The sequence below is a fragment of the Dendrobates tinctorius genome, unplaced genomic scaffold (assembly GCF_039654945.1).
Source record: "Dendrobates tinctorius isolate UK_male_01 unplaced genomic scaffold, ASM3965494v1 ptg000075l, whole genome shotgun sequence".
In the NCBI taxonomy this organism is placed as follows: Eukaryota; Metazoa; Chordata; class Amphibia; order Anura; family Dendrobatidae; genus Dendrobates; species Dendrobates tinctorius.
Window position 1 is genome coordinate 19,035,679 of NW_027361743.1, and position 26,703 is coordinate 19,062,381.

The following is a 26,703-nucleotide window of genomic DNA, read 5'->3' on the forward strand; positions in this document are numbered from 1 at the left end:
CGTTACTTCGGTCATCGCCTGGATGCTGCGGGTGCCGCCTTGATGGTTCACGTATGCCACTGCCGTGGCATTGTCCGACTGTACTCTGATATGAAAGTCTGCCAGCAAGTGATGGAAGGCTTGCAACGCCAGGAAGCTGGCCCGAATTTCCAGGATGTTGATGGGCATGGTCGATTCCCTTTGTGACCACCTGCCTTGCGCTCTGTGATGTAGGTGCACCGCGCCCCAACCCATAAGGCTTGCGTCGGTGGTCAAAACCTTCCATTGACCGGAGAGAGAGGATTTTCCCCTTGCAAGCGAGGTTGGCTTGAGCCACCAGTGCAGGGACGTCCTGGTGTTTGCTGATAACTGGAACTCCCTGTCGAGGGAGAACGGATTCCTGTCCCAGGACTTGAGGATGGCCAGTTGAAGGGGTCTGAGGTGAAACTGGGCAAATGGTACCGCCTCCATTGCTGCTGCCATCCTGCCAAGTACTCTCATGGCATACCGGAGAGATCTGGGGGACTTGCGGAGGAGTGTGTGAACTCCCAGACGGAGAGCCAGTGCCTTGTCCCTGGGGAGGATCACCAGACCCTTGGAGGTGTCGAATAGCATCCCCAGGAAGGTCAGAGACTGACTCGGGGTAGTCGAGGACTTCCGTAAATTGACTAACCATCCCAGGCACGTCAGAGTGTCGATCGTGATCGAGACGTTGACCTCGCAGTCCTTGAGGGTGGGGGCCTTGATGAGGTCGTCCAGGTATGGAACGACTACTATGCCTCTGGAGTGCAGAACATCCATGGTAGCTGCCATGACCTTAGTAAATGTTCTGGGGGCCGTGGCCAGACCGAACGGGAGGGCCACAAACAGATAATGGTCTTGGTTGATTGCGAATCTGAGAAACCTCTGATGGGCGGGAGCAATCGGTATATGCAGGTATGCATCCTGTATGTCTATGGAGGCAAGATATTCTCCTTTTTCCATAGACGCAACGATTGACCGGAGGGATTCCATGCGGAAGTGACGAACTCGAACGTACTTGTTGAGTTGCTTGAGGTCTAGTATGGGTCGGACGCTGCCTCCCTTCTTGGGCACCACGAACAGGTTGGAGTAGAACCCTCGGAAGCGCTCTTCTGCTGGGACTGGCACTATGACTCCTGCTCGCAGGAGGGAAGAAACCGCTTGACGGAAGCCCTGAGCTTTGAGCGGGGATTTTGGAGGGACAGAAGGAAAAAACCTGTGCGGTGGGCTGGTAGTAAACTCGATTTTGTATCCTGAAGACACTATTTCCTTGACCCACTTGTCTTCTGTAATAGGCAGCCAGACCTGCTGAAAGAGTAGCAGTCGTCCGCCAACAAGTGGGGTGTCTTCGAGAGGGCATGAGTCAGGACGAGGGAAAAGTCTGAGGTTTTCCTCCTTTAGGTTTTGCCTGGCTTGCCTTTGATTGCCAGTTCCTGTCCGGCCTCTGTGCCGCACGTGTGTTGTCCCTGCGGGGGGAACGATTACGGTTTTGTGCTGGGCGTGAGACGGACCAGCCCGAAGAATTCCGAAAGGATCGGAAACAAGATTGATTACGCCTTTTAAACGTGCGTTTTGGTCTTAGTTGAGGGAGGGAAGTACTTTTGCCCCCGGTAGCATTGGATATCATTGTATCCAGCTTTTCACCGAAAAAACGGCCACTGAAGTACGGGAGATTTGTTAGGGACTTTTTTGAGGCCGCATCCGCTTTCCATTCTCTTAGCCAGAGAATACGCCGGATTGTAATGGCGTTTGATGCTATTCCCGCTATTCCTCTTGCAGAGTCCAACGCTGCAAGGACCATGTAATCTGCCACCACTGCAATTTGCACTGCCTGGTCCGCCATCTGAGGATTTGAAGCTTGAAGGCCCTTTTGCAATGGAGCAGCCCAAGCCATGATGGCCTTGGTTGCCCAGACTGAAGCAAATGCCGGAGCCAAAGAGGCAACTGCCGCCTCAAAGATTGAACGAGCCATGCGTTCGACTTGTCTGTCTGCCGTGTCCTTGAGGGTTGATCTGTCTGGCAGCGAGAGAAGCGTTTGTGCTGCCAGCCTAGAGACTGGAGGGTCCACTTCAGGCGGATCTGTCCAATCCTTCGTGTCTTTCTGTGGAAAGGGGTATTTTGCTTCCAAATACTTGCGATTGGCGAATTTTTTCTCAGGCTGCGAAAAATGCTTAGAAAGGATTTTTTGAAATTCCGGGTGATTAGGGAAGACCTTCGATGGTTTCTGAACACTTTCAAAGGAAATCTTGTGTTCTGGTGCTTCCGGGGTTGGATCTGAAATGTCCAGCACCCGAAGGATGGAAGAGACGAAATCCTCAACTATCGCAGTATTGCTAGGGGGACAAGGGAGCAAAGCGTTCTCTGTTTCGTTATCTGAATTGGAGTCACATATGCCCTCTGAGTCCTGCGCATCGCTAAGGAGCTCCCTAGCGGGCGAACTAGAGCGGAGGTTTCCCGTAGTCTGGGATCATTGTGGAGATCCGCATTGTCCTTCTCTATCAGGGGACGGCCTCGGTGACCTGAGGCCACAGTGTCTTTCCCTGGAGGGGGAAGACCTATTGCTATGTGAGGACACAGCTGAACGCGACCTGTGGGTCCGCTTACGCCTCGAACTGTCGGAAGCGCCCTGATCATGAGACCGGACGTCCCTTTGCTGGGTAACGTTCATAGCCGAGACATGACCCTGCAGATAATGTGGAGGTCAGGTTATCTATAGACTGTGTCATAGACTGCGACATCTGAGTTGCCCATTCCGGCGCAGTAGCGGTCGCAGAAGAGTGGGTAGGGACTTCTTGGGGTTCTGCTCCGGTTTTTTGGGTACAGTCCCGGCAGTGCGGATACGTGCTGCCGCTGGGGAGAGTGGCCTTGCAGGCTGTGCAGACTGCATAAAAGCAGTCTTGCCTGGTGCTTTTCTTTGAGCCCGACATAGTACCTAGGCTGATTAATAGAGACCCTACAGGGGTATCTACGCAGAGGAAAAAGGAGTAGGAGAGCGCTATAGGTTATAGGAATTCACAGCTGAGTACCAAGGACCCAGCTGTGATCTTACCCCACCGGTGCTCCCCTTAGGTCCAGCGCTGATAAGCCCCATGTCCTGTGCCCCCCGGAGACTCTGTGCTGCCTTCCTCCAGGTGCAGCAAGATGGCCACCGGATTCTGAGGTGGAGAGGGAAGGGGGCGGAGAGCTGGAAAAGGGCGCGCTGGGCCATGTAAAAGCGCGCCCTTCCTGCCTCAATCCGCCCCTTCTATGACACTGCAGTGTCATTTTCGTCATCCGGGGGGGCGGGGAAAAGGCGGCGGCTTCGGCTAGGCCGAAGCCGCGGTCTAAATTAGAGGCCTGATGCCCAGGAGGGCTCCAGAGCGGCACGGTAGTCCGGGAGGGGGTCGGATTTGCACCGGACCCCCCCAGAATGGGCGACTGGCTAGCGGTGGGGGCAGCAGTGCTAGCGGTTCCTGTGTGGGGGGTCCCTGGAGCGCCATGGAGCCACTGCTGCTGCAGAGGCAGGGGCGCAGAAAGCCCTGTCTCTGCTGTGCCACGTCTGCCTGCACCCTCCCCCGGCCCCAGCAGGATCCCACAGCTGGGCTGGGATCCCTGGTGCAGAATGCTGTCTGTACTCCGACCCTACCTGCGGCGTCTCAACCTAATGCCCCCTGCGGGGGATTAGGGAGGGTGCGTCTGTCACCGTCAGGGGGTCTTCATCCTTGCCTCAACCTCAACCCAGACCCTGAAGGGGGTTGGGGAAGGAGGGGGGGGGGGGGTCTCAACTTCGGACCAGTACCCGAGGGACTGGGGAAGGAGCGACATGGGGAACCGCCATCTCTACTTCAACTGGGCACCCCTAAAAAGGGGGCCAAGGAAGGAGCCATGCCGGGAGTCTCGCTGGAGACCCACTTTTCTTCATCTGTTCCAACGAAAGGAAAAAAAGAAAAAAAGGTGTGCCTCCTTGCGACACTAAGCAAAAACTGGAGAAGGCTAACGCCGTCCAGGGGTGTATACTGCAGAGGAGGAGCCAAAGTTAATCTTTTTCAGATTATGCATAGTGTCGCCTCCTAGTGGACAGCAGCATAACACCCACGGTTCTGTGTCCCCCAATAAGGCGACAGAGTAATATATATAGTCGTCTAAATGGGGACTCCATCTTTATGAAACATGTATACATGGAAAGATGGGAGATTGATTTAAGAAAGAATTTTAACCCAGAGCAATGGGAATTCGCCATAGAACATACCTGCAGGGCCATGGTTTCTATGTCTTTGCAGGAATCCTACTATAAGGTACTAGTCCGATGGTATTTCACCCCAACCAGACTAGCTCATATAGGGGATGGTATGTCTTCTCAATGTTGGAGAGGTTGTACTTTTCCGGGGAATTTATTTAATCTCTTTTGGAGTTGTCCCAAATTGCAGAATCTATGGAGGGAAACTAGAGAACATATTAAATTGCTATCATCTGATCTTGTCAAGATCTCTCCCCAGATGGTAATCTTATCCTTGGATATGGAGGGGGTGGATACATCCATCAGATACGTTATGATACACATATTTACTGTAATTAAGAATCAAATAGCTTTGTGGTGGAAAAAGACAGAGGTACCCACATTCCCCATTATTTTGGACATTCTGCGTTCACAAAGTCTCATAGAAGAACGATTTGCCTTTAATAATAATGTCTTACATAAATATTTAAAGTGGGCAGTGTGGAACTCAATTTATATGTAAAGTGATTAGACTGCTGTACTATATGCTTGGAGTCTGGTCTGAAAGTTATATGCTCTAGTTTCAATGTGGAGTTCTCCATTTTTTATTTCTTCCCATGTTCCCCTTGTTTTGTTACTCCTGTCCTTCCTCCTATTTATGGAAAAATTCAATAAACATATTTGGAAAAGAAAGGACTGTCCATGAAAATATTTCTCCTCCCACCAGGGCATATAAACAATGGCTAGGGACCGGGAAAACAGAGCCCATTGGAGCACCTAGTACCTGTAAATAAATCATTGAAAGTGAAAAAATTATGTTGAAGGAGGCAATTTAAAGCTTCCAAAATAAATGATTTTAAGGGGACGGAATACGCACTGTAGCTGTCCAGATGATATTTAATAGCTGTAAGGGCCAGAGGATGAGGAATGGTAGAATAAAGGTTAATGATGTCACTGGTTACTAAAGACATCTAGATTATCATGCCAAAGCACTGCGAAATATTTTGACGCTACATAAATAAAGATTATTATTATTAATGTGGCAAATGCCTGGAGAACTGTGGTGGGGTCTTTTTCGTAACCGTGAGTTCTAATTAAAGGCTGAAGATGCTCATCAAGCCATTGGCATAAAATTTTCAATTAGACTGACTATGCCCAAGATGATGGGGCATAGAGGGCAAGAGAACTCACCACTGAGTTTTAGGGAGCCCATGAAAAATGGGGAGCATCAGATGGTCTGATATTAGCCACCTGTGGCATTTAGAAGCAATGACACCAGAGCGTATGCATTCTTGTAGCAAATTGCACAAAGTGCATTTGAAACTGGCTGTTGGATCAGTAGCTAGAGTCTTAAGGTCCCGTTACATTTAGCGATGCACCAGCGATCTCGACAACGATACGACCCGATCAGGATCGTTGGTGCATCGCTAAATGGTTGCTAGTGAGCTGCCAAACAGGCAGATCTCACAGCGATGCAGCAGTGGTCGGCGGTCGTTACTTACCTGTCAGACGGCAGCTCTGCTGACGACTTCCTCCCGCGTCCATGGAGTCGCTCGTCGGCGCCCGCAGGAAGCCGACGAAGAGAAATGGACCAGGACAATCTCACGCGATCAGCGAGAGCCAGCAGAGGGGGGGGGGGGGGGGGGGGGGGGGAGGTACGTGTCACATGATCTAGCTATGTGTGAAGGGTGCTTTACAAGTAGATTTATCAGCAAGAATGTTGTTAACCAATCGCATGTAGAGTGAAGTATCAAGGATGGTGATACAACCGCTCTTATCAGATTGACGGACTGCGAGATCGTTTGTCTCCCGCTGGCCAGCGCGCATCTCTGCGTGTGACAGCGAGAGACCGACGATCAGCAACGCTGGGAGCTAGTTTCCAGGGTAAACAGCGGGTATCTAAGAGCCACGCAGCTCTTAGATACCCGCTGTTTACATTGGAAACCAGCTTGCTCACTGGTCCTGATCGCTGGTGGGTCTGTCTATGTGACAGCTCACCAGCAATCGGCTAACTATGTCCCAGCAATCCCATCCACGTCGGATCGTTGGTGGGATCGCTGGGACATTGATGCGTGTAACAGGGCCTTTAGACAAACCTGTGCATTGGTGTAATTCTTTGAGATCATGTTCGATTAAATACTGAAAGAGATCCAAGCAGTGTACCCTGGATTGTAAAGGGTAATATGTTGGATTATTGGGAGTGACCCTTGTGTCTTTGTCCTTTATATAGGCATAGTTGTTTGATAATCCTGGGGGGGGGGGGGGGGGGGGAAACCATTTTCCAGGATGAAACGCCTCCTTGGTCCTTACAAAGTTAGAATTTGATTTTCACAAGTTCATAACTTTACAACCGAAATGAAAAGTTAAAAAAAAAAAAAAAAGCCACTAATCCATGGCCAGTTTAAACACTGGTGAAAGGTCCTCCTTAGCATTTTAAGGAGGTTATACACTAGTGATCAGAGCTACATCCAGTCACTCCTGTTAACAGCAGGAACTGAACCGTTCGCAGTGTCCCTCCTCCCTGCTGAGATCTCACACTGCTCAATACTTCAATACTAAGCTATGGCTGCCAAAAAACACTACATAATTTAAATTGAATTTATGTATTAAACAGCCATTTTGGCATGGATTTTTAAAGTACACCAGCCTCATCAGGTCTAAGAAATAATGATGTATACAGTTTGTATTGTAAAATCTAATGACAGATCCACTTTCATCCCTAAATTAGGGCTAGATAGATATGTAGATCTATATGAATGACTTGTTCCTCCTTGCAGAAAAGACTCATAGTTTGAGATTTTCATCAGTATTCTTTATATTTGCACTGTGTCTTCTGAGGTATGTCTAGAAATACAAAGTCCAATTTGTACTTTTATGTATACATACAAAAACCACCATGCTACAATCATCAATTGGTAAAAAAAACTTTATAGAGAATAAAATGAACAGCTGTTTGAAGTCTAAGGGTGGGTTGGGAGGGGAAAACTAAAAACAGTGTTGTTCTCTAGAAATGAAAATATTTAAAAAAAAGTCCCAAAAAAAAAAATATATATATATCAGTACGGTCTCATACGTCCTGATGGAGGAGGCGCTCTGTTGGGTGGTGTTATTGCTATGTCCAAGTAATCTCCAATTTGAAACCTCTGTGAATATAATGTCATGGCATCATCTGATCCTTTTCTTCCTGAAATTGTACTCCCGATTTCCTTCACCCTGTAAGAGTCCATTAGTATTAATGGAAACGGAAAGACAATAATGAACGTCTTAAGTTTTGTTTTTCTTATAAAAATACATTTTTAAAAATGTGATCTCTCAAAAAATAAAATATTTCAATAGCCAAATCCCCCACCATTATCACATTTACATCAGGTTTGTTATTAGTTTGCATTTCCACATACCTGTAACTTGGTCGTTTGGGTTCTGGATATACAATAGCGAAATTGAAGTGTGTTCCCTTTTTCCGGGCCTCTGGGTACACTTCTTTCACCAAGCTGGTAAGCTCCTTCAGAGTAGCATCCATCCTATGGAGTATACAAGTCACATGTAATACATAGAAAATACGAAAAGATGTAAACAGACATCCTCCTCCTGTCAGGCTAATAAGGAATTACCACCTCTACGCCACCTTTTGGCAGAGGTGCATTGCATCTAAAAACAGAAAGTCTGTTCCAAGGCAATGTGATAAAATAGCCTGTATGCAAATGAAGGAAAGGAAGATCCAGCCGCAGCAGGAAGAAAAACAGATCGATCTAAAACATCACATTTAAGCAGAATAAAAACATAAAAATGGAAGACAAAAAAACAAAAGACATGAAAAACTTAACATGGATACACCAGTACGCCCTATGATCCATACACTTCCTAGTACATAACCAGTTTCCGCCACCATTGTCCCCAGGTATCAATTCATTAACTGAACATCTGTATCTGGTTGGATAATCTTCCATGGGGTACAAGAAATCATCACTAATCAAAGCACAGGGTATAGCAAAATAAAAAAAAAAAAAAAAACGAACAACTAGTGTGTAACAATATTGCCAAGAGTAAAGGGGGGAAAAAAAAGCAGAGTAATAATGTTACCTTCACTACTACATATAGCACTAATTATGACGCTATGCTAAACATCATTGATAAACTTACCCTTACTGTACCAAGACATCTTTGCACAGATCCTGTCTCATGGAGTTAGATTCTCCACCCAATGGCTCATCTATCCCCCTAGCTAACATTCTCTCACCCAGCCTTTGACAATGGTGAATCTAATAATACATGATTGTCTTTCAAAGACAATCAACAATGGAGGTTTACCTAGATGTCACCTATGCAAATACATTGAAAAAACAAAACAAAAAAAAAAATAAACACCTTCCTCTTTTGGTGCATATGATTAAAGACATATATATGATATATAAATTCAGAGGCACAGGGCTGTCTAGACCTTGGGCTTTTTCAAGGATGTCTTTAACCTCTTCACGACCGCCCACAGTAGATAAACGTTGGCGCTTGCTGGGCTTTGTGCAGCGCCGACGTTTATCTACTGTCGGCGGTTTTGTGCCCCCCGGGACCCCCACATACCTTCCAACGCGGGGATCCCGGTGCGCAATGCATGCTGGGACCCCCGACGTCATCGAGACCTAATTGGTTCAGGTCCCGATGACGTCAGCGTCACAGCAGCCAATGGGAGCGATCGCTGGGAAAGCTGCTTGTTTCCCGGCGATCTCCCTCATTGTAACGCGGCTTCTCCCTCTGATCTAACACTGACAGCTGATCAGAGGTGAAGCAGCGTTATTGTTTGACTAGATCGCTGCCTGGCACAGCTGATCGCTGCCTGGCACAGCGATCTTGTCACACAGTAACGCTGCTTCACCTCTGATCATCTGTCATTGTGAGATCAGAGGAGAAGTCGCGTTATTATGTGCCAGGCAGCGATCTTGTCACATAGTAACGCTGCTTCTCCTCTGATCTCACACTGACAGATGATCAGAGGTGAAGTGGCGTTACTATGAGTCAGATCGCAGGGCAGCGATCTTGTGACAAAAAAAAAAAAAAAAAAAAAGTAATGCAGGGGCTAGGGCTAGGGTTAGGGCTAGGGCTGGGATTAAGGTTATGGGTGTGTTGGTGTTAGGTTTGTGGTTAGGGTTATGGTTAGGGCTGAGATTAGGGGTGTGTTGGGGTTAGGGGTGGAATTAGAATTGGGGGTTTCCACTGTTTAGGTACATCAGGGGCTCTGTAAATGCAATATGACGCCCGCAGACCATTCCATCAAAGTCTGCATTTCAGAACGTCACTACTTCCCTTCCGAGCCCCACCGTGTGCCCAAACAGTAGTTTTCTCCCACATATGGGGTACCAGCATACTCAGGACAAATTGGACAACAACTCTTAGGGTCCAATTTCTCCCGTTACCCTTGTGAAAATAAAAATTAGGGGCTAAAAGATCATTTTTGTGGAAAAAAAATGATTTTTTTATTTTCACGGCTCTACATTATAAACTTTAGTGAAACACTTGGGGGTTCAAAGTGCTCACCACACATCTAGATAAGTCCCTTGGGGGGGGGGGGTCTAATTTCCAAAATGGGGTCACTTGTGGGGGGTTTCCACTGTTTAGGTACATCAGGGGCTCTCCAAATGCGACATGGCATCCGATCTCAATTCCAGCCAATTCTGCATTGAAAAAGTCAAACGGCACTCCTTCCGTTCTGAGCTCTGCCGTGTGCTCAAACAGTGGTTTAGCCCCACATACGGGGTATTGGCGTATTCGGGAGAAATTGCACAAAAAAATTTAGTGGTTCATTCTCTTTTTACACTTGTGAAAATAAAAAAAAAATGGTTTTGAAGTAAAATGTTTGTGAAAAAAAGTTAAATGTTTATTTTTTCCTTCCATATTCCATTCATTCATGTGAAGCACCTGAAGGGTTAATAAACTTCTTGAATGTGGTTTTGAGTACATTGAGAGGTGCAGTTTTTAGAATGGTGTCAATTTTGGGTATTTTCTGTCATATTGACCCCCCAAACTCACTTCAAATGTGAGGTGGTCCCTAAAAAAAAATATGGTGTTGCAAATTTTGTTGTAAAAATGAGAAATCGCTGGTCAACTTTTAACCCTTATAACTTCCTAAAAAAAAAAAAAAAATTATGTTTCCAAAATTGTGCAGATGTAAAGTAGACATGTGGGAAATGTTATTTATTAACTATTTTGTGCGATATCACTCTCTGATTTAAGGGCATAAAAATTAAAAGTTTGAAAATTGCAAAATTTTCTAAATTTTTGCCAAATTTTGATTTTTTTAACAAATAAGTGCAGATCATATCTAAAAATTTTTACCACCATCATGAAGTACAATATGTCATGAGAAAACAATGTCAGAATCAGTAGGATCCGTTGAAGCGTTCTAGAGTTATGACCTCATAAAGTGACACTGGTCAGAATTGAAAAAATTGGCCCGGTCACGAAGGCAAAAACAGGCTCGGGTGCGAAGGGGTTAAGGATAACATCAGAAATATGCCAGAAATGAGCCAGAAGTGACCAGAAGGTACGACTACCTGCTGTGTTTACATGTACTAAATTTCTTTTGCCTTCAAACTTAAGGCCCCGTTACACATAACGATGTCCCAGCGATCCCACCAACGATCCGACATGGATGGGATCGCTGGTGAGCTGTCACATAGACAGCCCCTCCAGCGATCAGGACCAGCGAGCAAGCTGGTTTCTAATGTAATCATCGGGTATCTAAGAGCCGCGGCTCTTAGATACCCGCTGTTTATCTTGGAAACCGGCGTACACCAGTTTCCATGGTAAACAGCGGGTATCCAAGAGTCGAGGATCCTGGATACCCGATGTTTACATTAGAAACCAGCGTCACTGGTCTCTCGCTGCCACACGCAGCGATGCATGCTGGCTAGCGGGAGACCAGCGATCAAAAAATGGCCCAGGCCGATCGAGCATGATCAGAGATACCCAGCAGGGGGGCCGGTCGCTGATCCCCGTGTCACACACAGCGATCTCGCTGGCGAGTCACAAAATCAGCTGTGTGAGACGGGGCCTTTACTCTCACCATGCTGACATAAACTAACAGTTTCGGCTCCATTACTCCTCACTCTCCTTTGCTATCCATAAACCCAAGCACCCACTAACCAAATAATAATCCTGCCTTCCCTCTTGCCTCCCCACCTGACGACCTCTGCTGACCTGCTCCTTGACTTCAGAGCTCTCCTAATAAAATACAAAACAAGCCACCCACCCTCCTTCTCCCATATGCTCTCCCTCTCTCTGCTTTTCCTCACTGCTGGCGACATATCTCCCAACCCTGGACCCCCACAGCTCATACCTCCCATTACTACCCCCTTCTATCGTTCCCAACCCAATACAAACACCAGAAATCTTTCCCACCTCAAATCCGTGCCCTTGACAACCATCACTCTGTTCCCACTCTCTGGATCACTCTGGAATGCCCACTCCGTCCGCAATAAATTCCATGTTATTCACAACCTCTTTAAGTCTCGTAATTTCTCCTTCCTTGGCCTCACTGAAACAAGGCTGACACCGCCTCCCCTGCTGTGCTATGGTACGGCGGCCTCCACTTCACCCAAACCCCTCGCCCTGGAAACTGAAGAAAGGAGAAGACCCACTCCATGTCTAACTGCACCTTCAACCCAATTCAACCTCTTCCCTCCCTAATCCTCCCCTCTTTTGAAGTCCACTCTGTTTGCATCTACTCCCTCTGCAACCTCCAAGTCGCCGTCATATACAACCTCCGGGCCCAACCACTGCCTTTATTGACCAATTCTCTGCCTGCCTCCTTCACTTTCTCTCTGCTGACATTCCCACCATCATCATGGGCGACTTCAACATCCCCATTGACACCCACCATTCAGCAACCTCCAAACTCCGGTCCCTTACTTCATCTTTTAGACTTACTCAGTGGTCCTCATCAGTCACCCACACATTAGACCTGGTCTTCACTCATCTCTGATCCCTATCTAACTTCACAACCTCCCCTCTGAGCACTATCTACTCACTTTCTCATCACGGCCCTCCTCACCTGTCACCCATGTCCAGCAACATGCACACCCTCGCAGAAACCTTGCACATCTAGACACTCGCACACTGACTATTCTACCACCGTCCTCCATAGCTTCACTCCACGATACTGACTAGTTTCTACAATGCCACCCTTGCATCAGCCATAGACTGTCGCCCCTGTCATGACAAAGTGCAACGAATCAATAGACAACCCTGGCACAATAACATCACTAAAAAGCTTCGGCAAGCATTCAGAATTGCCGAACGGCGCTGGAAGAAAACGCACTTGCAAGACGACTTCACTGCACTCAAACAAGAAACACTTGCATTCAAATCTGCCCTCACCTCTGCTAAACAGGCCTACTTTACATCCCTTGTATCTTCCTGATCCCACAACCCCAAACAGTTGTTCAATACTTTTAACTCCCTCCTCCGCCCACCACTGCCCCCTCCAACTTCCCTAATCTCTGCCGAGGACTTTGCCGCACACTTCAAAAACAAGATCAACCAAACACGGCAAGTCTTTATTATTCAACTACCACAACCCCTTTGCACACCAGACCCCATAACCTTCCTACCCAACATCACTGAAGATAGCTTGCTCATCTTCTCTCCAAATCGTACCTCACCACTTGTGCACTTGACCCTATCCCATCCCACCTCCTCCCCAACATCACCACCACTCTTATCCCATCCGTAACCCACTTCTTCAACCTATCACTAACTTATGGCACCTTCCCTTCTGCTTTCAAGCATGCCACAGTCACGCCTATTCATAAAAAGCCAACCCTTGACCCAACAGCCATGTCCAGCTATCACCCAATATCGCTGCTCCCATTCGCTTCCAAACTCCTGGAGCTGCACGTCCACGCTGAACTTTCCTCCCACCTCTCATCTAACTTGTTCTTTGACAATCTGGTTTCCGTCCCCATCATTCCACTGAGACAGCCCTGACCAAAATTACTAACGACCTATTTACAGCCAAAGCTAACGGACAAGGAAGGAATTTTTTTTCCCCCAATGTGAAGCTTACTGTTTGCCACATGGGTTTTTTTTGCCTTCCACTAGATCAACATGTTAGGGCAAGTTAGGATAGGATATGGGTTGAACTAGATGGACTTAAAAGTCTTCCTTCAACTTTAATAACTATGTTACTATGTTAATACTCTATACTCCTTCTAGACCTGTCCTCTGCTTTCGACACAGTTGACCACTGCCTCCTACTACAGATCCTCTGCTCCTTTGGCATCAAAGACCTCGCCCTATCCTGGATCTCCTCATACCTTTCCAGCCGCACATTCAGCGTCTCCCACTCCCACACTACCTCCTCATCCCACCCTCTCTGTTGGAGTCCCCAAGGCTCTGTTCTAGGACCCCTACTGTTCTCAATCTATATACTTGGCCTGGGGCAACTCAAAGTCCCACGGATTCCAGTACCACCTTTATGCCAATGATACTCAGATCTACCTCTGTGGCCCAGACATCACCTCTCTGCTGTCCAGAATCCCAGAGTGTCTATCAGCCATATCCTCCTTCTCCTCTCGCTTCCTCAAACTCAATGTGGACAAATCTGAACTGATCATCTTTCCCCCCCCCCCCCCACCCATATCTCAGATCTTTCTTACCCGACCGATCTATAACAATTGACGAAATCACGCTTTCCCCCGTACCAAAGGTCCGCTGCCTCGGAGTAACCCTGGACTCTGCCCTGTCCTTCAAACCGCACATCCAAGTTCTCGCCACCTCCTGTCGCCTCCAGCTCAAAAATATTCCCAGAATCTGTCCCTTCCTCAACCCTCATTCTACTAAAATGCTTGTGCATGCCCTCATCATCTCTAGCCTCGACTATTGCAACATCCTTTTCTGTGGCCTCCCTGCCAACAACCTCGCACCTCTCCAGTCCATCCTTAACTCTGCTGCCCGACTAATTCATCTCTCTCCTCGCTACTCCTGCTTCTCTCCTCTGTAAATCTCTTCACTGGCTCCCATTCCGTCAGCATATCCAATTCAAATTACTAATACTGACCTACACAGCCATCTATAACCTGTCTCCGCCATAAATCTCTGATCTAATCTCCCGATATCTTCCCTCACGTAATCTCCGGTCCTCTCAAGACCTCCCCTCCACACTTATTCACTCCTCACCCAACCGCCTCCATGACTTCTCCTGAATATCCCCCATCCTCTGGAATTCTTTGCCCGAACATGTCCGGCTATCAACCACAATTGGATCCTTCAGACGGAACCTGAAAACCCATCTCTTCAGGAAAGCTTACAGACTGCAATGACCCCACTACCTCCTCACCACTACTGGAGCTATCGCCTCACCATCACTGGAGCTGCTGTAACCCCCCAACCTACTGTCTCTTCCCCACCATCCTGTAGAATGTAAGCCCGAAAGGGCAGGGTCCTCTCTCCCCCCTATATCAGTCTGAGATTGTTAGTTTGTTTACTGTAAGCGATATCTGTACGTTGTATGTGTGATACCTATGTGATATGTATGGTGTGTGCATGAAGAAGATAGGTATCCAGATTCCAGATTAGGTGATCACGAGTCTTATTGTTCACTTTTTGCATTTAATTCAGCACAAGTAGAGAAGAGCTGAACTTGACCGATACATGACCTGTTAGGAACACGGTGGTTTCAGTGGAAAAACAACCACAATGCGCCTGCGTAACACGAGCTGGCCACGAGCTCAAAGATTAACCACGCAGGCGCCAAGCATGAACGTGTTATATAAGCATTACTTGCAGAAAGTACTGCGCATGGTTGAACTGATATCTGATTATAAACAATATAAAACAAAGGGGACTTTCACTGGTAGGGAGGGACGTTTCCAGAAGGCTTTATGGACGCATAACTTCGTGATGTTGTGTTAACTGGACGTTGCCTCCTTACCCGTCGAGTCCCCCGAGGGAGGAGTGATGCTACAATATCCGGTAAAAAACGAATTGATGCTTACTTTTCTCTATTTTATAGATGATGATGATGAATGTAATGCTAGACTAGTGCTGCTATAATTCATGTGCCTATAACACACATATCAAAGTGTTACCCAAGTCATTACTTGCTTAAATATTTTTTCTGTTATCTCATTATTAATAAAATATAAATTGTTTTACCGAAATAAAGACCTAGCAGTCCTTTTGCCTAATTAGTATATTAGTGAGCGCTACGTAAGTAAGGGGCTTGCCCCTCTCAAAGTGAAAATTCGGTAAGACAGTAGGTAACACCCCTTCTCATGTACAGCACCATAGAATCAATGGTGCTATATAAATAAATAATAATCCATCATATCCACTGTAACACCACACATGTCTATTCAGCCCAGTGTAACATGTGTACCGTATGATATATAGGATGTACCGCTCAAACTTAAGATTAGGATTGCTGAACACATAGATGATGCCATCCCTGATCCTTTGAAAAGAAAGTATTCTCTGTTGGGGCTATCCAAACATTTTCTGAAGAAGCACAGAGGGGATAGTTCATCAATTGTTGTAGGCATTGAAAGGGTTAACTGTCCAGCGACCGGTGGCAATTAAAGGGAATCTGTCACCTCATTTTGGCGCGCTCTGTAAAAGAGTTGGGTCCAGTCCGATGGGCGGTGGTTTTGGCTCCTTTCCTCCACCCCTCCTTGGCTGCTGTCCACAATATTTCAGGTAATTTCCGTGGTTGTCCTCCATATTACGCGCATGAGCACTGCAATCTTGACACGCGCAGTATGCTTTGCCCAACTGCGGGCAAAGCCGAAAAGCATTAGTGCGCATGCGCCAGTGAACTATGTCCCGGAACACAGCGAAATACTTCTGGGACATAGCTCACCGGCGCATGCGCAATAAGGCTTTTCGGCTTTGCCCGCAGTTGTGCGTGAGTCAAGATTGCAATGCGCAGGCGTGTAATATGGAGGACAACTACGGGAATTACCTGAAATATTGCGGACAGCGGCCAAGGAGCCAAAACACCGTCCAAGGAAGGATGTATTCTCCTACACATCCTGTGGCCAAAAGGCTCTTTGTGCAGGGCATGAGAAGGGCTTCAGCATCCAACTTGCACAGTGACCCTTTTATTTCCTAAAGAATAACTGGGAGTCCTAGAAAGGTATATCTTTGTGATATTTCAGGGATTGCTCACCACAGAAAGTCAAAAAGGGGGAAGGGGGCGTTTGCGAGAAGTCACAAAATGATCCCTCACAGGATGGAGACCACCAGGGACCCATATAATATTGTTAAAGAACATAGTTTTGAGTGTAGCAAAGGCTTGCATGCTCGACCAGCTCCATCCTTTGTCAAAGGGACTCCTGGAAAAAGTCAAGTAAAATTCTTGGCTATTAAGTGGAGGTTGAACATGCAAACCTTTACCATGTTCCAATCTGGGCTCTGCAGAGCCGCATTCTCAGGACTCTATGGACAGGGGAGAACTTGAAGTTTTAGGGAACACGTCTTTACGCATTGCCTACAGTGCAATTCTCTTAACTGCTCTTCTAGGTTACCATCTTACCACGTATAGATTTGTAGCTCACTAGACGGGACATTCCCCCGTAAGAATTCATCCATTCGGTGATGTCTTCCGTTGTTGGTAGTAAATACTCTCAGCAGAAGAGGACAAGTCTGGAGGAACACAACAGGAAGAAATAAGTGCTGAGAAGTGCCATATTCTGCAGTATCCACCATCATAGATCTGGATCTCACTTTCACAAACACCATCGCCCCAAATTCAAGGGCGGCAGCGGGGTCCCCGGCGCTGGAGTGGGCGGTGAGGGCGTGGGTGGGGCTCCCGGCACGGGAGGCAAGGGCGGCAGCGGGGTCCCCGGCGCTGGAGTGGGCGGTGAGGGCGTGGGTGGGGCTCCCGGCACGGGAGGCAAGGGCGGCAGCGGGGTCCCAGGCGCTGGAGTGGGCGGTGAGGGCGTGGGTGGGGCTCCCGGCACGGGAGGCAAGGGCGGCAGCGGGGTCCCAGGCGCTGGAGTGGGCGGTGAGGGCGTGGGTGGGGCTCCCGGCACGGGAGGCAAGGGCGGCAGCGGGGTCCCCGGCGCTGGAGTGGGCGGTGAGGGCGTGGGTGGGGCTCCCGGCACGGGAGGCAGCGGGGTCCCCGGCGCTGGAGTGGGCGGTGAGGGCGTGGGTGGGGCTCCCGGCACGGGAGGCAGCGGGGTCCCCGGCGCTGGAGTGGGCGGTGAGGGCGTGGGTGGGGCTCCCGGCACGGGAGGCAGCGGGGTCCCCGGCGCTGGAGTGGGCGGTGAGGGCGTGGGTGGGGCTCCCGGCACGGGAGGCAGCGGGGTCCCCGGCGCTGGAGTGGGCGGTGAGGGCGTGGGTGGGGCTCCCGGCACGGGAGGCAGCGGGGTCCCCGGCGCTGGAGTGGGCGGTGAGGGCGTGGGTGGGGCTCCCGGCACGGGAGGCAGCGGGGTCCCCGGCGCTGGAGTGGGAGGTGAGGGCGTGGGTGGGGCTCCCGGCACGGGAGGCAGCGGGGTCCCCGGCGCTGGAGTGGGCGGTGAGGGCGTGGGTGGGGCTCCCGGCACGGGAGGCAAGGGCGGCAGCGGGGTCCCCGGCGCTGGAGTGGGCGGTGAGGGCGTGGGTGGGGCTCCCGGCACGGGAGGCAAGGGCGGCAGCGGGGTCCCCGGCGCTGGAGTGGGCGGTGAGGGCGTGGGTGGGGCTCCCGGCACGGGAGGCAAGGGCGGCAGCGGGGTCCCCGGCGCTGGAGTGGGCGGTGAGGGCGTGGGTGGGGCTCCCGGCACGGGAGGCAAGGGCGGCAGCGGGGTCCCCGGCGCTGGAGTGGGCGGTGAGGGCGTGGGTGGGGCTCCCGGCACGGGAGGCAAGGGCGGCAGCGGGGTCCCCGGCGCTGGAGTGGGCGGTGAGGGCGTGGGTGGGGCTCCCGGCACGGGAGGCAAGGGCGGCAGCGGGGTCCCCGGCGCTGGAGTGGGCGGTGAGGGCGTGGGTGGGGCTCCCGGCACGGGAGGCAAGGGCGGCAGCGGGATCCCCGGCGCTGGAGTGGGCGGTGAGGGCGTGGGTGGGGCTCCCGGCACGGGAGGCAAGGGCGGCAGCGGGGTCCCCGGCGCTGGAGTGGGCGGTGAGGGCGTGGGTGGGGCTCCCGGCACGGGAGGCAAGGGCGGCAGCGGGATCCCCGGCGCTGGAGTGGGCTTCCTGCTGCAGAAGGTGACTGAGTGGGGAGCGCTCTGGCGCTGGAGGCGAGGGTGGGTGGCAGGCTCCCCAGCACGGGAGGGCTATGCAGGGGGCTATACAGTAGAGTAGCTGATCCCTGACAGTTTGAGCTTTCATAAGGAAATAAAGACCGCTGACCGTTCGTTCATTCATTCATTCATTCATTTGAAGAGGAGCGAGAAGAGCGCCCTCCTCCTGCAAGAGCAACCTCAGCAAAGCCGCACGTGTATAACGAACGGCTCCCTCACCTTCTCCCGGTCAATCGGTTTCTCCGGTTCTTTCTTTATCTCCTCCTGCGTCACCCGCGACTCAACCGCCATTTTCTCCAGTTTTACAGCTGCAGGGAAAATCCTCGCGTCCAGCGGACTGAAACACTCACCACTTCCGGTGTCGGCCTCGTTACGTGATGACGACATCCCTAAACGTCTGACGTCGCTTCTCGTCTGGCACAGAACTAATATCTCTATGGTAACGTAACGTACGTAGTGACGTATGACGTAGTGACGCCGAGGGAGTGTGACGTGCGGCGCTGGTAGTCCCATAGATGCTAGACTGGCTCACCCAGCTGCCAGGTGAGTCCCCAGGTGTCACTCCTAGCACTCCGTGATTCGGGTGGACATTTGTCTTGAATTCTCCTTCATTTCCCCTCATTATCTCTCACTTTGTAGCTAAAGAAAGCAGAAGAATTTTTTTGTACATTAATTGCGTTTTTTAGGTTTTGTTAAAAAAAAAAAAATTGCAGGGATTATTTCCAGCTTGTAAAAAAAAGAAAAAAAAAAAAACTGGTATAAATTTTGTTTACATTTTTTCCTGTTTATTTTTGGCTTTTTTTGTACACTTTTTATGTGTGAATAAAACATGAAAAAAACACATTTAGCTTTTTCTACATCTGTAAAATAGTTATTGCTACAGACCCCGACATTTTTACGACTCAAAGCCAGCCTCTGTGCAAAACGGAAAATAAGCCCAGTATCGGAGGCCTCTCTTAGGGCGCCGTTCACACCGGGCATTTTTTGTGTTGCAATTTTTGCAATGATTAAAAAGAGAAGAAATGTGGTTTGAATGTGATTTCAGAAACATGCAGCAAATGAAGCCGCTTACTTGCATGGTCTGAATATACTCTATAGAGCTCCTTCACACACTTTGTGGGTTTTGTTTGTTTTTTTTTTGGTGCTTGTAAAAAATTCCAATAATTTCTTGTAGTTTTTTTTTTGTTTTGTTTTTTACAATCCTATTAGCAGCATGGTGTGAAAGGCGTTCTGTTAGTGACACACTGGCAGGTCTCACACATTGCAGTGCTGGGACATTACAATGCATGATACCAGTGATCAGAGGAATAATAATAGTTGGACTCCCATAGCGGGACTAAGTAAAAAAAAAAAATTGTATCAATGTTTGAAAAAAAAAAATCACTAAATAAATTTTAAAAATATTGTACTGATAAATATGTATAACGGTATTTATGTAAAAAAATAAAGAAAGAAAGAAAGTGCACGTTTGTATCACCACATCTGGAACAACCCGATCTACACTATCACACTACTTAACCCCATCAGTGAACACCATAAAAAAAAGAAATGACATAAACTATAGTTTTTCGGACTAATGGATAGGGTGCACCTACAATGTACAGGGTGGGCCATTTATATGGATACACCAAAATAAAATGGAAATGGTTGGTGATAGCAACTTGCTGTTTGTGGCACATTAGTATATGGGAGGGGGGGAAACTTTTCAAGGTGGGTGGTGACCATGGTGGCCATTTTGAAGTCGGCCATTTTGAATCCAACTTAAGTTTGATGTGTCGCATGACTCTCATAGTAACATAGTTATTAAGGTTGAAGGGAGACTTTAAGTCCATCTAGTTCAACCCATATTCTATCCTAACTTGCCCTAACTTGTTGATCCAGAGGAAGGCAAAAAAAACCCATGTGGCAAACAGCTTCACATTGGGGAAAAACTTCCTTCCCGACTCCACATACGGCAATCAGACTAGCTCCCTGGATCAACGCAATATTAAGGAAACTAGTGGATATACCCGGTAATATTATTACCTTTCCAGAAAGGCATCCAGTCCCTTCTTAAATTTTAGTAGGGAATCACTCATTACAACATCATATGGCAGAGAGTTCCATAGTCTCACTGCTCTTACAGTAAAGAATCCGCGTCTGTGAGTATGCTTAAACCTTCTTTCCTCCAGATGTAGAGGATGCCCCCTTGTCCCCGTCACAGGTCTAAGAGTAAAAAGATCATTAGAAAGGTCTTGGTATTGTCCCCGCATATATTTATACATTGTAATAAGATCACCCCGAAGCCTTCGTTTTTCCAAACTAAATAACCCCAAGTGTAATAACCTGTCTTGGTATTGCAGACCCCCTAGTTCCCTAATAACCTTGGTCGCTCTTCTCTGCACCCGCTCCAGTTCAGCTATGTCTTTCTTATACACCGGAGACCAGAACTGTACACAGTATTCTAAGTGAGGTCGCACTAGTGACTTATATAGAGGTAAAATTATGTTCTCCTCATGAGCATCTATGCCTCTTTTAATGCATCCCATTATTTTATTTGCCTTTAAAGTAGCTGCCTGACACTGGCCACTAAATGTGAGTTTGTCGTCCACCCATACATCCAGATCTTTTTCAGTGACAGTTTTGCCCAGTGTTTTACAATTAAGCACATAATTATACATCTCTTTGTTCTACCCAAGGGCATGACCTTACATTTATCCCCATTAAACCTCATTTGCCATTTATCAGCCCAAGCTTCTAGTTTACATAAATCCTCCTGTAATATAAAATTGTCCTCCTCTGTATTGATTACCCTGCAGAGTTTAGTGTCATCTGCAAATATTGAAATTCTACTCTCTATGCCCCTTACAAGGTCATTAATAAATGTTAAAAAGAAGCGGGCCCAAAACTGACCCGTGTGGTACCCCACTGCTAACCGTGACCCAGTCCGAGAGTGCTCCATTAATAACCACCCTTTGTTTCCTATCCCTGAGCCAGCTCTTAACCCACCTACACATATTTTCCCCTATCCCCATTATTCTCATTTTATGTATCAATGTTTTGTGTGGCACCGTATCAAAAGCTTTTGAAAAGTCCATGTACACCATGTCCACTGCATTTCCTTGGTCCAGTCCAGAGCTTACCTCTTCATAAAATCTTATCAGATTAGTCTGACAGGAAGCGTCCCTTGTAAACCCATGTTGATATTGGGTCATGAGGTTATTCTTCTCCAGATTCTCCAGTATAGTATCTCTTAGAAAACCCTCCAGGATTTTACCCACAGTTGAGGTTAAGCTTACTGGTCTATAATTTCCAAGTTCAGTTTTTGTCCCCTTTTTGAATATTGGCACCACATTTGCTATACGCCAGTCCTGTGGTACAGACCCTGTTATTATGGAATCTTTAAAGGTTAAAAATAATGGTCTATCTATGACTGTACTTAATTCCTGCAGTACTCGGGGGTGTATCCCATCCGGGCCCGGGGATTTGTCAATTTTAGTGATTTTTAGACGCCACCGTACTTCTAGCTGGGTTAAGCAGGTGACATTTAATGGAGAATTTTTATCCCTGATCATGTTATCCGTCATGGGATTTTCTTGTGTAAATACTGTTGAAAAAAAGTCATTTAGCATATTGACTTTTTCCTCATCCTCATCCACCATTTCACCGAGACTATTTTTAAGGGGACCAACACTATCATTTTTTAGTTTCTTACTATTTATGTAGTTAAAGAATATTTTGGGATTATTTTTACTTTCTCTGGCAATGAGTCTCTCCGTCTCAATCTTTGCTGCCTTGATTTGCTTTTTACAGAATTTATTTAATCTTCCGTATTTATCTAATGCCTCATCACTACCTACTTGCTTTAATTCTCTAAATACTTTATTTTTATCTCCTATTGCGCCCCTTACAGCTCTATTTAGCCATAGTGGTTTCCTCCTATTTCTCGCATGTTTATTCCCATACGGTATATATTGTGCACAGGTCCTATTCAGGATGCTAATAAACGTCTCCCATTTTCTTTGTGTATTTTTATGTCTCAGGAAATCGTCCCAGTTAATTGCACCAAGATCATCTCTCATCTGTTGGAAATTTGCTTTCCTGAAGTTTCGTGTCCTTGTAACCCCTCTACTACACATCTTATTAAAGGACACATGAAAACTTATTAATTTGTGATCACTATTACCCAAGTGACCCTCAACCCTTACATTTGATATGCGGTCCGGCCTGTTGGTTAATATTCGGTCTAGCAGTGCTCCCCCTCTTGTTGGGTCCTGAACCAGTTGTGAAAGGTAATTGTCTCTCATAGTTGTCAGACACCTATCACCTTTGCTGGAACTGCAGGTTTCGGTTCCCCAATGTATTTCGGGGAAGTTGAAGTCCCCCATAATAATGACTTCTCCTTGAGTCGCTGCTTCATCTATTTGCTTTATGAGGATATTCTCTGTTGCTTCTATTATTTTTGGAGACTTATAACAAACCCCTATCAGTAATTTATTATTTTTTCCCCCTCCCTTTATTTCCACCCACAGGGACTCTACATTTTCATTAGATTCACATATATTATCACGAAGGATGGGTTTTAAGGATGATTTTACATATAAACACACGCCTCCCCCTCGCTTATTTGTTCGGTCATTTCTGAACAGACTATAGCCCTGTAAAGTAACCGCCCAGTCATGGCTCTCGTCCAGCCATGTCTCAGATATCCCCACCATGTCATAATTATGTTCCAACAACATTAACTCCAATTCCTCCATTTTGTTGGCGAGGCTTCTGGCATTAGTATACATGCACTTTATGTATCTCTCTGTACCTCTATTCTTTCTTAAATTATTAACTGTTCTAACCCCACCCCCCATGCCACCCCCACCCCCAATGTCATTATTTGTGCCCAGGTCTCTATCTGCACTGTCTTCCCCTCTTATAAAATGAATACCCTCCCCCCCGTTCCTCATTTAAACACCCCTCCAACCTTATAGCCATTTTCTCCCCCAACACAGCTGCACCCTCCCCATTGAGGTGCAGCCCGTCCCTAGCGTAGAACCTGTAGCCAACTGAGAAGTCGGCCCAGTTTTCCAGGAACCCAAACCCCTCCTTCTTACACCAATTCCTGAGACACATATTAACCTCCCTAATCTCCCGTTGCCTCTCTACCGTGGCACGTGGTACAGGAAGTATTTCCGAAAATACCACCTTGGAGGTCCTTGCTTTAAGCTTGCAGCCTAATTCCCTGAAATCATCTTTAAGGACCTTCCACCTACCTCTAACTTTGTCATTTGTGCCAATGTGCACCATGACCGCTGGGTCCTCACGAGCTCCTCCCAGTAATCTGTAAACCCGATCAGCGATGTGTCGGACTCGAGCGCCAGGTAGGCAGCACACCGTTCGGCGATCCCTGTCTTTGTGAAAGATTGTCCTGTTTCCCTAACAACTGAGTCCCCTACTACCAGCACCTGTCTGGCCAGCCCTGCTCTCCTATTTCCCCTCTTACTGGAGCAGACACTCCTCCGGCTTTCAAAGGACATGCCTTGCTGCAGCAGTGCTACCCATGCACTGACACTCCCGTCATCTACCGACTTAGCAATCTTATTGGGGTGTGCCAGATCAGGACTAGCCTCCCTGGTGCTCTTCCCTCTACCCCACCTTCTAACTGTCACCCAGCTAGCTGCTTCACTGTCCTGCAGCTCCAACCTAGCATCCCCCCTCATCTATCCCATTGAGCGTCTGCTCAGTGAGCAGAAAACTCCTTTCCATATTGTCTATGGATCTCAGTGTTGCCAGCTGCACATTTAGATCCAGTATCTGGGCTTCCAAATGCATAACTTGCTCATATCTCGCACAGCAGTATGCACCCTCGACCGGCTGGTCAAGGATTTCATACATGCGGCAAGACGTGCACTGGATGGCATTGGCAATAGTGGAGCACATTGCTAATGGGGATTGCACCAGACAGAAAAGATAAGTAAAAATAAATTAAAAGTATTAATAAAATATAACAGCAATTCAGTAATACCTCCCTTGGAAACTCCCTGAATCCAAAGTCACTGAATCACAAGTCACAAACTTACCACCGTTCCCACTTACGCTCTGGTCACACTCAGCTCGCTCACACTTGCTGAAGCAGACGATTTAGAGATTTTTTTTTCCTTCAACAGCAAACCACCCTGCTGCTCAATGCACTTCCCATTGGAAAAAATAAAGTTGTATCCAAAATCCCCAACTTCAAAATGGCCGCCATGGTCACCACCCATCTTGAAAAGTTTCCCCCCTCCCATATACTAATGTGCCACAAACAGGAAGTTGATATCACCAACCATTCCCATTTTATTTAGGTGTATCCATATAAATGGCCCACCCTGTATATCATATAGCAATAAGAGAAGCTATAAATCTCAGAGATGCTACCCCTTGTATGGGGCATAAGGTGCAAGCAGAGGAGGAAAAGACCAATACAAAAATTGGTGTGCACACCTGATAAGATACAAAAATGTTGCTTCATAGAAAAAGGAAAGTCCAGCTCAAGGAGTAAAATCCAGAATTTTCTTTATTTATTTCATTAAAATACAAGCATGGCTGCTACAGTCATCACTGAGACTCAGACGTATACCGCTCGAAACGCGTACAGAACCTCCTGGGCACTTTCTGTGCGGCTATCCCATGTCAGGGTAAAAACCGCAATGATGACTATAGCAGCCACGCTTGTATTTTAATGAAATAAATAAAGAAAATTCTGGATTTTACTCCTTGAGCTGGACTTTCCTTTTTCTATGAAGTATTCCAAGACGTCCAAGTGGAGACGTGTCCTTGCTCGGACCTTGCTGCAGCATCAATGAGGGGTGAGCTGAACTAAATCCTTTTTTCTCCAATGTGTACAAAAATGTTACACAACTTTTTTGGATGCCAAGGACATACAAAAAACATTAAAACCGTATAAAAACATACATAGTGTATGAAACCAACTAACACCCTTGGATGATGTATAAGCAAGGCAAAAAAAATGAACATGTGGGGATACATAACGATATATGAGAGCATGTCCCTCTCACCAGCATGTCCGAAGCTTTATCATCTTGTCAGTACAGATATAAGATTGGCACATGTTACACAGGCAGGTTGTTATTTTCCTTATCAGGGTTTCAATGTCATTTATTGGTATATTGTTGGTCTAGAGGAATTATTTACTATTGATGCTACGGCTATCTTTGCATAGGTCCATATACATATGACTTTTGATTCTCTATTACTGATGCTCTCATTTATTATTTATTATGCTTTGCTTATATAGCACTATCTTGTTGCGCAGCGCTTTACGTACATTATCATCACTGTCCCCAATGCTCCCATATGTCATGATGTGTCCCCACATGTCCATTTTTTTGCCTTGCTTATACATCGTCCAGGGTTGTTGGTTGGTTATCATACACTGTGTGTTTTTACATAGTTTTAATGTTTTTTATATGTCCTTGGTACCCAATAAAGTTGTGTATCTTATCGGGTGTGCACCCCAATTTTTGTATGGTTTTTAATCATTCTGCCAAAAAAAAGTGGAATAAAGCGCAATTAAAAAAAAAAGCCGCCAAACTGCTCCGTCAGAGGAGAAATAAAAGTGTTCTAGCTCTCAATATATAGCGAAGCAAAAACAATTCTTTTTTTTTTCTGTAAAATAGTTGTTTTTGTATAAAAGCAGATGCAAGGAATAAGTCACCTTTAGACTATGTTACGGTATATATAACTTATTGTTTTCCTTTGTTACTGTCTTAGATGATTGCCTGCACTACAGACCTGATTTTAAGAGGACAAGGTTGGAGACGACAGGTGACAAATAATGTTAGTACATAGGACTGGAAGTCTCTTCTAACGCCATTCAACTCTCTATTCTTGCCTCTTCATGCAATCACTCATGCAACTTTCTGATAATAAAGCAGATAATTATTTATGGAGTCTTCTTTATTTTTCTGATTAGTTCACAGAACAATGGTGGAGCCTGTGAAATTTCTAGCAACCCTGCAAAGAGACCTGCTGATAACAGTGGCATAGAGTACTATAGGTAGCTGAACAAAGGTAGCCCAGTGAGAAAAAGTCTCATGTTGCAGCGCTGATGTCACTGAGGTTCCTATAGTTTAGGGGCCCGGCTGGGAACGCAGCCTCGGTGCCTACAGTAACCTCAATGACGTCACCGCCAGTCTTGGCACCATCCACGTTGAAAACTATTTATACCCAGACATGGATTACGGCGTGGGACAGGTGAGGGATATGGTTGTTTTTTATTTTTGTTTTATTACAGGAGACCATGGCTTCAATGGAATCAGCGATGACGTGAGT

General features: G+C 47.1%; 1 protein-coding gene and 1 long non-coding RNA gene across 2 annotated transcripts; one reads left to right on the top strand and one right to left on the bottom strand.

The window, feature by feature from the left end:
* Positions 1-7,103: 7,103 nt before the first annotated feature.
* SAP18 (Sin3A associated protein 18) lies at positions 7,104-18,827 on the bottom strand. The gene is made up of 4 exons (XM_073583044.1): positions 18,619-18,827; positions 16,719-16,828; positions 7,594-7,716; positions 7,104-7,408 (listed from the first exon to the last, which is right to left on the bottom strand). Exons 1-4 carry the CDS (start codon positions 18,784-18,786, stop codon positions 7,252-7,254), a joined length of 558 nt encoding a protein of 185 aa, XP_073439145.1. The 5' UTR covers positions 18,787-18,827; the 3' UTR covers positions 7,104-7,251.
* A 50-nt stretch (positions 18,828-18,877) lies between these two features.
* LOC141096444 (uncharacterized) lies at positions 18,878-26,315 on the top strand. The gene is made up of 2 exons (XR_012233686.1): positions 18,878-18,942; positions 26,143-26,315. It is a non-coding gene; the product is annotated as an uncharacterized lncRNA (long non-coding RNA).
* The last annotated feature ends 388 nt before the right edge of the window (positions 26,316-26,703 follow it).